This window comes from Rhamphochromis longiceps, linkage group LG11 (assembly GCF_057381845.1).
Source record: "Rhamphochromis longiceps isolate RC_006_pf linkage group LG11, R_longiceps_female_GT1.1, whole genome shotgun sequence".
NCBI classification, from domain to species: domain Eukaryota; kingdom Metazoa; phylum Chordata; class Actinopteri; order Cichliformes; family Cichlidae; genus Rhamphochromis; species Rhamphochromis longiceps.
Window position 1 is genome coordinate 22411408 of NC_140567.1, and position 10992 is coordinate 22422399.

Sequence of the window (10992 nt, forward strand, 5' to 3'; positions counted from 1 at the left end):
TTTCTCCTTGAACAGAACAACACCATTGTTGTTCAGCTGTCCAAGGCTGAAAGCGAGAGAAATGAACTAAAGAAACGGAATGCAGATCTCGAGAAAGCTTTGAAAACTATTCAGTGTCAAGTGGAAGAATTACAGTTTTCAAAAACCAAAAATGCTGCTGAACCTGAGGGACTTGAGACTCCTGTTGCTCAACCACCTCAGGATGAGGTTCAGGGTACTGGTATGTGGCATCGTGGTGCCAAATGCCTACTTAAAGTAGGTTTAGGTCTTGCCACAGCGGCCCTTATTGTTCCTGCAGCTTTCTGGGTCTTCTCAAAGATGTCCACCTGACGTGAATGACCCAGCTGCTCCCTGTGGCATTGTGTTTATAACTGATGCGCACCTGCGGACCACTTATGTGCACCCCAGGTGCGTCCACCTCCCCTGCTTTCCAACCACGGTCCACCAACTACACCAACCTCCGATAACTATGCAGTGCTCTCCTTTAAGTTTTATTTTGCCCCTCACCCCCCCAACCAGTCGCGGCAGATGACTGCCCCTTCTTGAACCTGGTTCTGCCTCAGGTTTCTTCCTGTGAAAGGGAGTTTTTCCTGGCCACCGTTGCCCAGTGCTTGTTCATAGGGGATCATTTGATTGTTGGGGTTTATACTTTAAAATGTCATTTTATTTAAATTATTTCAGGTGAGGGGTTCACTTGATAGGGAGCACAAAAAGCTGCAAATATTTAAAAAAACAACAAAAAGTGTATTTAGCTGCAAATCAAAAATAAAAAAAACAAATATTAAATTTCCCTACTGCTTCGTTTATTTACTTAAAAGAACAGCTTTAAATTTTGTGTGATAGTGTCATGGCCCTTGGTCAAGTGATCCAGGGTTTATCTTTTGGACTGTGTGAATCTGGTTTAATTTGTGTCCTTTGATTTAATAGTATTCATGGTTCTGTTTCTCGTCTCCCATGTGTCCATGTTGCTTTTGTATGTCGTGTCTCTTTAGCCGCCGCAGCAGTGGGCGGGCACATCCACATCATCCACGTCGCCGCCAACATACGTTGTATGTTTAGACCATTTATATCATTTGACATCCACAGGACATAGAGGTTCGAAAGACACTGAGTCATGCAATACCTTTAATGAGAATACTGTCAGTGAACACTGATGAGCTTCTGCTTCTTTAATGAGCCATAATTCTCATTAAAGAAGCAGGTTGGCTCATAAAGTGCTCTGTAGTTATCTAATGCAACTGCCATTTGTTTCAGGACATAACCACAATCTGTAATCAACACAGGGTTTATTGAACTGTCGGCTGTGCAGACAACATGGCACGCATGAAAAATGGGTAAGGACATTTTGTGAACACTCATAGTTGATGTCTTAATTATGGGAATAGCTACTATGTAATTGATGCTTCCTATTCTATCAGATAAGGTGCACCTTGTGTGGAAGTTAAGTTGGCTCATTTTTGCCTATGAGGGCTAAAACTTCTGCTTACATTTCAACATGAATGTACTACTACTTTCTACTTAGTACCCGAGTAATCCAGCAGAACAGCTCCAAGATGGTGGTGGTGTAAAGGCAGCCCTCTCTATGATATAGAGGAAATATATTTCATTTGAGGGTCAAATATTACAAGCTCCATTTAAAACAAACAGCACTATCAAAATACCAGGAAAAACGTAATTGCCTTTAAAAAAAACAATGTGTGCAGACCAGCTTTAATTGTGGACAAATTGAAATTCAAACTTCAGTCAGGTATAAATATACCCAAACGGTATTTTTTTTTTCTGTCCACCAAAGTAAATATGATTCAATAGATTTTTGTAATTCCACGAAAAATCACCTTGCCCGGTGGGCCGATGGCCAGTCCAGCTATGGTCATTACGAGGGAAATTTCTTTTGCAGTTTGTCTGAAAAGATGGACTTGCGCTTCGGGATCCTTTAAACATCATCAGGCGCGTTGCTACGCGCTGTCTGTCCTGTCTGTGAGCTCACAAAGCAGCAGTTCGGGGATGAATGACGTCACACACATGGATCCTCTGTCGGAATATAGTAAAACCGAGGACGGTTGGTTAGTTGGCTTAGTCCTCCTTTGATCGAATCAAAGGATCAAAGGATCGAAGAGAGCTGACGTCATGGCTGACGTCACGGTCGCTGCCAGAAAAATCTATAAATAGACCCCAGTTTCTTTAACTCGGCATTTCAAGAAACACCTAGTTGTTTTCGCAAGCCAGGAATCCTTGGGAAAGAGAACAGTTTAACACTTAAATTATTCAGTTAGCGGTTTTGTTTTGTTTTTTGCGAAACTTTTATAGAAATGTCACAGGAACCGTCCAGCAATTCAGTGTCTCACAGAGAAACGAGAGAGGAAGGACCGTCCAACTCAGGGGAGAGAGGAATAGTCCAGGGCATGGAGCCCAAAAAGAAAATTCGCATAAGCGAGATAGAGGGGGTGCCCGTAAAGATAACACTGCAGATTGGAGCACTTGAGCAAAATGTGCATGAACTTGAGGAAACGCAAGAGTTTCTCCTTGAACAGAACAACACCATTGTTGTTCAGCTGTCCAAGGCTGAAAGCGAGAGAAATGAACTAAAGAAACGGAATGCAGATCTCGAGAAAGCTTTGAAAACTATTCAGTGTCAAGTGGAAGAATTACAGTTTTCAAAAACCAAAAATGCTGCTGAACCTGAGGGACTTGAGACTCCTGTTGCTCAACCACCTCAGGATGAGGTTCAGGGTACTGGTATGTGGCATCGTGGTGCCAAATGCCTACTTAAAGTAGGTTTAGGTCTTGCCACAGCGGCCCTTATTGTTCCTGCAGCTTTCTGGGTCTTCTCAAAGATGTCCACCTGACGTGAATGACCCAGCTGCTCCCTGTGGCATTGTGTTTATAACTGATGCGCACCTGCGGACCACTTATGTGCACCCCAGGTGCGTCCACCTCCCCTGCTTTCCAACCACGGTCCACCAACTACACCAACCTCCGATAACTATGCAGTGCTCTCCTTTAAGTTTTATTTTGCCCCTCACCCCCCAACCAGTCGCGGCAGATGACTGCCCCTTCTTGAACCTGGTTCTGCCTCAGGTTTCTTCCTGTGAAAGGGAGTTTTTCCTGGCCACCGTTGCCCAGTGCTTGTTCATAGGGGATCATTTGATTGTTGGGGTTTATACTTTAAAATGTCATTTTATTTAAATTATTTCAGGTGAGGGGTTCACTTGATAGGGAGCACAAAAAGCTGCAAATAAAAAAAATTTAAAAAAAAAAAGGTGTATTTAGCTGCAAATAAAAAATAAAAAAAAACAAATATTAAATTTCCCTACTGCTTCGTTTATTTACTTAAAAGAACAGCTTTAAATTTTGTGTGATAGTGTCATGGCCCTTGGTCAAGTGATCCAGGGTTTATCTTTTGGACTGTGTGAATCTGGTTTAATTTGTGTCCTTTGATTTAATAGTATTCATGGTTCTGTTTCTCGTCTCCCATGTGTCCATGTTGCTTTTGTATGTCGTGTCTCTTTAGCCGCCGCAGCAGTGGGCGGGCACATCCACATCATCCACGTCGCCGCCAACATACGTTGTATGTTTAGACCATTTATATCATTTGACATCCACAGGACATAGAGGTTCGAAAGACACTGAGTCATGCAATACCTTTAATGAGAATACTGTCAGTGAACACTGATGAGCTTCTGCTTCTTTAATGAGCCATAATTCTCATTAAAGAAGCAGGTTGGCTCATAAAGTGCTCTGTAGTTATCTAATGCAACTGCCATTTGTTTCAGGACATAACCACAATCTGTAATCAACACAGGGTTTATTGAACTGTCGGCTGTGCAGACAACATGGCACGCATGAAAAATGGGTAAGGACATTTTGTGAACACTCATAGTTGATGTCTTAATTATGGGAATAGCTACTTGATGCTTCCTGTTCTATCAGATAAGGTGCACCTTGTGTGGAAGTTAAGTTGGCTCATTTTTGCCTATGAGGTCTAAAACTTCTGCTTACATTTCAACATGAATGTACTACTACTTTCTACTTAGTACCCGAGTAATCCAGCAGAACAGCTCCAAGATGGTGGTGGTGTAAAGGCAGCCCTCTCTATGATATAGAGGAAATATATTTCATTTGAGGGTCAAATATTACAAGCTCCATTTAAAACAAACAGCACTATCAAAATACCAGGAAAAACTTAATTGCCTTTATAAAAAACAATGTGTGCAGACCAGCTTTAATTGTGGACAAATTGAAATTCAAACTTCAGTCAGACCATATTCAATTGTATAAATATGCATGAAACCAAATGCAATGCTACTAATCTGCTGAAACAATGAATGCAAACCTGAAGGTCTGAGGGTTCCCCAGATAAAAAATACTTGGCAGAAAAGTCTAAACCTTGTTCCCATAAACCTTTTTTTCTCTTTACGCTTCCAGAAATTCTTTATATAAACTATTCACATAAGTAATGTCCAGACTGAGGCTGCAAGCACTGTTCAAAAACCAAAAAATAAACAACACTGGAAACTCCTGAGCTAAACAGTCTTTAAAGTTTCTCTTTCACTTTACAGCTTTTTCTTCGGCTTCCCTTTCTTTTTCTTTGCAGGGTTAGCAACGATTCTCTTCACCTGGAGCGGCTGCAGAGTGCAGGAGGGAGACTCTGACACCTCCTCAGATTCACTTTCCAGTTTCCTTTTTTGTCCCCTTCTTTCACCACCTTCCTCCTCCTCCATGGCAACAGGTTCTTCAGGCTTAGCACCTTGCAGCCATGCCATTTCCAATGTAGGCACTCTGGGCTTAATGGCATCGACAGTGTCGGTAAACACCCCATCATCACTGGAGGAGCACCGTCTGAACCCCAGGGCGAGCACGCTTTTCAGCCCCAGCGGCTCCGACACACTCTGGCTCAGGCGAGGCACCTGGCAGGCCGGCACTCCTCTGGTGGTGCTCAGAGCGATCAGGTGATTAGTCATGTGTTTCGGTTTGACAGACTTGCACACGAGCAGCAGTCTGAGTTCGTTTCTCTCCAGAGCCTTGGTCACCTCGTTGATGCCGATGGCCAGCTGCCGTCTGGCTGCCACATCTGTCCAGCCGTTTTTGGAGGAATCGCTCACCTGGGGAACAGGTTGTGGTGCGACATCAGGTTTTTTGCCTTTCTTTTTCCTCCATGGGCGAAACACTTTCACTTCTTTTTTCTCCAGACCCATTGAGATCAACTTATCCTTCAGAGTTTTCAGGATGAAGTGCATGTCCTCTTGGGGGAGCGGGCTCCATTTTGAGGCAAAGGGTGAAGTGAAGGAGGTCTTGGCTGGAGTCTGCTTTTTGATTTCCTTTTTAGTCGGCTTTCCGGGAGCTGCCATGACTGTTTGGAGCATAAAACAACCGACACTGTAACAAAAGAGAGAAAAACTGCTTTAGAGTCTGGCAACCAATCACTGGATACTTTATTAAGTACACCCGTTCACCTGACTGGTAATGAAGGCAATCAGATGAGTTCCCTGTACTTAACCTCCACAATCACCAGATCTCAGAGAGAGCACCTTTATGATCTGGTGGAACAGGAGAGTCACATCGTGTATGTGCAGCCACAAATGTAATGCTGTCATGTCAACATGGGTCACATGTTGATCCCCCAAGAATCTTTCATGAAGAAATAAAGCAGTTCTTAAGGCAAATGGGGGTCCAACCCAGCACAAGGAAGATGTATGAACTGGCCAGTAAATGTAAATAATTATTGATGTTAAATTAAAGCACAGAAATGCCAAAGATGAGTTAAACAGCTTACTCACATATAAAAAACGCATACCGAAATCTTTTTTATTTTCTTGTTTGTTTAAAAGGTAAAAAAGTAAAAGCAGTAAAGAGTAAACACGACTAAGAGGAATAAAGTACATTTTAAGATGAGTGAATAAAATAGAAAAAACAAGAGCACATTTGTTAATTTTTTTTTATCCATAAGTCAGACTAAACAAACAAACAACGCCATTATACACTAATACGGTTAGTAACGTTTTTATTTCGCATTTCTTTAACCCACATGGAAATGTCGTTAAATTTCGGATCTTCTTCGGCTCTAATAAAAAACTTTTCGCTTCTGCGAGTGTTAAAAACAAACACAGCCGCCGTTACCTGTAGTTAAAGCAGGTAACGCATTTCTCCTCGTCTTCTTTACAGCTTCAGCACAGCTGCATGAGAGACACACAGGGCGCTGCCATTTTGTTTCAATTTAAATAACTTTATTTAAAAAGCCCCACAGCGCCGAACAGCGGCGAAAGGGCGACACGACAGTCAAATCATCAAAGAGTCAGCGAAGGCAGTGAAGGTGGAGTTTGAGGCGGCGAACACTGTTATCTGACACTGTAGTGTCTGATGTAGGGAAAAGTGCATGAAGTCTCCTTCATGAATCCGCTGGAGTAAAAGTGCACGAGCACAGGAAATAGAAAGTAGGCTTTTCTAAACCAATTAATCAATTGGTTTAAATGCACTCAAAAGTGATTTTTTACACCAAGCAATAATATGAATAAAATGAAACATATAAAATAAAAGGTTTATTTATTCAAATACTTCATCGTTAAGGGAAATGTGTTTCGTATAAACTGAATGTGCACGAACCAAGTAAATTTCATTTGAGCAGACTCCAATAATTGAAACATTTCACATTGTACTTGTGGAACAAAAAAATCAAATCAAATAATAATAATACACATTCACATGTAATGAAATTTTGGGCAGATTTTTAAAAAAAATATTTTTACATGGAGTTCTGTGTAGGAAGCATATTGTGGTAGAGGTTGTATTAATCCTGCTGAACTGATATGATTATATCTCCCTAAATTTATTACACTGTTGCAAATGACACGTCATAAAATCGACGTAGTCAGTGGACTAGGTGCCATAGTCCACCATATCGCCCCACTTTATTAAAGTCTGTGTGCGTGTGCGTGTCGCTGTGAGTGAGTGTGACAGGCAGCCAATCAGCACCTCCGCAGCTGTCTGCTCCCTCCCCCTGCAAGCCTCTGCTTGGCTCTCAATAGTGCATCGATCAGCTGTGCTGCAATTACTGCTGCTTAAAACCCTTCAGAGCAGGACATTCATCTGCGCTCCCAACCTTTACCTTTACCAAGATGACCCTCCAGGTAAAATCCTGCGTTTCTTTGCTCTTTTATTATTGTTATTATTATTTATTAGATGCTACATTATCGCGATGAACCGAACAGCGCATGCCATCTTCTGGCCGTATGAAGTCATCCATCTTTGACGGCGTGGATGAAGGAAAGTCGTGCCTAAACGCGTTAATGCTCTCGGCTCAGTGGTCCTGATGCTGCTCTTAGAATTTAAAGATGTGCTGCTTAGAAGCAGAAAATATGAAAACATGATGAAAATTCACTAGATTCAGAGTTTGTCTCTATGAGAACATGCGGAGGTAAACTGGATCTATATGCAAACATCCGCTTTTTGACCAATGGTCAGCATTCAGAGCTGGATCATTATATATTTCAGCCGCACCTCAGTAAAGAGTTAAAAGGTATTTAGGTCTTTGCGCATATTAAAAATGGTTCCTGTGGTCTATAATTATCAGTTCTGCTGTGTCCCAGATCCTTTGAAAAGCAGATTATTTGAGTAGGCACACAGGCTCTGGTCTCATATAAAAGCCCATTGTTTATCTCCAGCTTGTGCAACAATCAGTTTCCCAGGACTGCCCCGTGCCTAGAATACCACACTCACATTTCTTATTCAGTGCTTGTAACTCATTAATATGCACACTCTCGTATTCGATGTAATTACTTTACATTCCTGCTGGACTTTATTGCAAAGAGAAGAAAGCCTCCAGTCCAGTGTTTTCCCATCGCAGACACACTGCTTATGTTTTCTGAATAATTAATGGCAAACATAAAGAGTGTTCATGTCACCTGCAGGCAGAATTTGACAAGGCAGCAGAGGATGTGAAGAAGGTGAAGGCCAAGCCCACAGACGAGGAGCTGCTGTTCCTGTATGGCCTTTATAAACAGGCGGTTGTTGGAGACATTAACACTGGTAGGAACCGCTACAGAGAAACTGAATCACTCCCATAAAGAGTTCATTAAGTTCAGATTTTTTTTCCTTCTCTCTGTGTGCTTTCACAACTGTAGAGAGACCGGGAATGCTGGACCTAAAAGGAAAGGCCAAGTGGGACGCCTGGGAGTCGAGGAAAGGTAACGAGTTAGGAAAGCTTGTGATTGTTACATTTGTCCACGAGAACTAAACACTTTAACTGAAGGTGCTGGGAAAGTGATTCATTAGCAGGTTATAGATCATACAAGGATATATGAGACAGATATTTTTTGCCAAGTTTGCAGCTGGAACAGTTTTTGGTATTTGTCTGTACAAAATAAGGTAAAGGAATTGGTTCTTTTACACTACGAGCCACACACACACATTTACACTCCACTGGATGCAAGGACGCATGCAGACTGGAGGGGCTCCACCTCCTTGTTGCCTGTCTATTTAGTACTCAAAACCTGCTGAGTCCACAGGTGTAAGTCATGAGAATGAATTTTGTAAAACATGTTTATAGAGCATGAGTTCAACTGAGTTTTGCTCCTCTGCAAACATGGAGGAATCTGCTCCAAATGAGGTGTGTTCAGTGTCAACTAAGACTCACAGGAGGTAACTTTTAGGAAATTAGAAGTTAGTCATTGTCAAAACATCCAAATATTTTCACCACTTAGTTTCATCCAACATCACACGAACGTTTTAATTTTACTCACTTATTCATTGATTTTTTAAAAATGTATTTTTTAAAGTAAAATTACCCTAAAAAAATGTTGAGTTAAGGCATTTGCAGGTTAACATGATTTAGCTGCACACGAGCTGTTTCTGCAAGTCTGTGTTTAGTGTTGAGTACTTGAGAAAAAGGTGACTACACGCAGATTTTGTTGGGTTTTTTGTTGTAATAGGTTCATTTTTAGTGACATCACACTTGTGCAAAGAGTCAAAGGGTGGTGTTGAGCTCCACTCATTTCTTTGTATTTTTCTTCCAATGACTCAGACCATGTAAATGATCTTGAGCAATAGCTCTCCAGGCTTTCTGAAGGTCTTTCAAAGTTTGCCTTTGGACATTGTTTGCTCCTTTAACTCATTTTCAGTCCAGTCCTTGTACCTGACCATTTTCAGAGGAACTGTTTTATTTGTTAAGCAATTTAGCACTGAATCATTCAAGGAATAAAAAGTTACCTAACTCGAGAAACGATCGAGAGACAACTGATCAAAGTACCATTTTTAATCTTTATCTTTAGGCCCTTTGTTACTAGCAGCCTGTTGCACAAACGCATCATTTGTTCACATGTCTTTTGCTGAAGCTATGAAAAAAGCCAAAGATAACACAGTTTTTTAACAGAAGTATTCATGACACAGTTTATAATCTGGCAGCATGATAATGATCCCAAAAACACTGCACGCATATACACACAGATTTTTAAAAATCCAGTTTTTTAAAGTTTTATATCTTTACTTACACATTACCGTAAGAAAAACACAACCCAGATGCCAGCTTCCATGGTGGTGATTTATCATAATAATAATAATGGATTGGATTTATATAGCGCTTTTCAAGGCACCCAAAGCGCTTTACAATGCCACTATTCATTCACTCTCACATTCACACACTGGTGGAGGCAGCTACAGGTGTAGCCACAGCTGCCCTGGGGCAGACTGACAGAAGCGAGGCTGCCATATCGCGCCATCAGCCCCTCTGGCCAACACCAGTAGGCAAGTAGGGTAAAGTGTCTTGCCCAAGGACACAACAACCAGGACAGAGCCCGGGGATCAAACCGGCGACCTTCCGGTTACAGATACGCTTCCCAACCCCCTGAGCCACGGTCGCCATCAGAACCTGTTGAGCTCATAAAAGGAAGCTTTTTAGGGTTTTTTTAGATTTATTACCAATAAACAGACCTGATCTTATCTAAGCATCTTCATCATGAGAATCTCTCCCATAGTTTAACCAACTTTTCAGTGCTATATGGGAGAAAGGCTATGTAAGCATGTATACAAATAGGAGAAAACTCCTTTAAGACATTATTATTTAAGTCCAAATCACTCGTAATTTGAACTCTTTCAGGAATGTCCAAGGATGACGCCATGTCGGCCTATGTCACAAAGGCTAAAGAAGTCATCAGCAAGTACGGGCTGTGAGACGTCCATGAAGTGAAGAGGCAGCAGCGATGAAAACAGACTACTAATTCAGACTACTAAAACAAAGCTGCTCTTTACTTAAAAGAGCAGCTTTGCTTCCAGAGGCCATAATTCTGCAAAATAATGTGATTTTAAAAAAATGTCTTTCTATCCTTGATTTTTTGAATTACATAGCTCAATTGATTTATGCATTTTAACGATATCTATGCAGTCTTTAACATATTAATCTTTCTATATGTACTGCATACTGGACTTAGATCAAAACAGGACAATTTAAATGTTGGCAAATGTGAACAAACACGTTTTGAAGATTAAACCTTTTTCTGCACTGTTTCCTTTCTTTCATTTGTGCTTGTTTTTATTGAGAGGTTGATTTTTTTTTGCCTTCAGTTTCAGTTTAAAACAACCTGCATAAAATCTTTACACAGAGAAAGGATTTTAGGTTTTATTCATGAAGAGGCCCGACTATGGTCTGTGCAAACGATTACGGGAAGTTTTGATTGACATATAGTTATTCATACTTAAAAGAGTTGTCTTAGCTGGAACTACACCTGCAACACCTGCTTTGGTGCCAACCTAAGTGGACAACAGGTGCACTGGAGAGGCAACACCACAACCCTCAAAGTTCAAGCTGGTGGACACAGACGGTTGCTCTCTCCTCATCCTCCTTACTGGTTTCTTTCTAGTTTTTGTTTTGCTGGTGTCCTGACAGCTGCCGGCATCTTCATGGCATAGATTCAACAATTTTCTGGAAATGTTTTAAAATAAGTCAACATCACACAGTTGCTGCAGATTTCCATGATGCAAATCTCCCACTGTACCACATCCCAA

At 41.3% G+C, this 10992-nt stretch overlaps 2 protein-coding genes across 3 annotated transcripts; one reads left to right on the top strand and one right to left on the bottom strand.

Annotated features, from left to right (window-relative positions):
• Positions 1-4192: 4192 nt before the first annotated feature.
• On the bottom strand, positions 4193-6271 carry rpp38 (ribonuclease P/MRP 38 subunit). 2 transcript variants are annotated; one of them, XM_085422937.1, is made up of 2 exons: positions 6118-6271; positions 4193-5376 (listed from the first exon to the last, which is right to left on the bottom strand). In XM_085422937.1, exon 2 carries the CDS (start codon positions 5361-5363, stop codon positions 4554-4556), a length of 810 nt encoding a protein of 269 aa, XP_085279063.1. In that variant the 5' UTR covers positions 5364-5376; positions 6118-6271; the 3' UTR covers positions 4193-4553. The 2 variants fall into 2 exon arrangements, with proteins under 2 accessions (XP_085279063.1, XP_085279064.1); XM_085422938.1 differs by having other exon boundaries at positions 6026-6184.
• Positions 6272-6968: 697 nt separating this feature from the next.
• Positions 6969-10487, top strand: acbd7 (acyl-CoA binding domain containing 7). The gene is made up of 4 exons (XM_085422939.1): positions 6969-7124; positions 7905-8022; positions 8118-8180; positions 10088-10487. Exons 1-4 carry the CDS (start codon positions 7113-7115, stop codon positions 10159-10161), a joined length of 267 nt encoding a protein of 88 aa, XP_085279065.1. The 5' UTR covers positions 6969-7112; the 3' UTR covers positions 10162-10487.
• Positions 10488-10992: the final 505 nt, after the last annotated feature.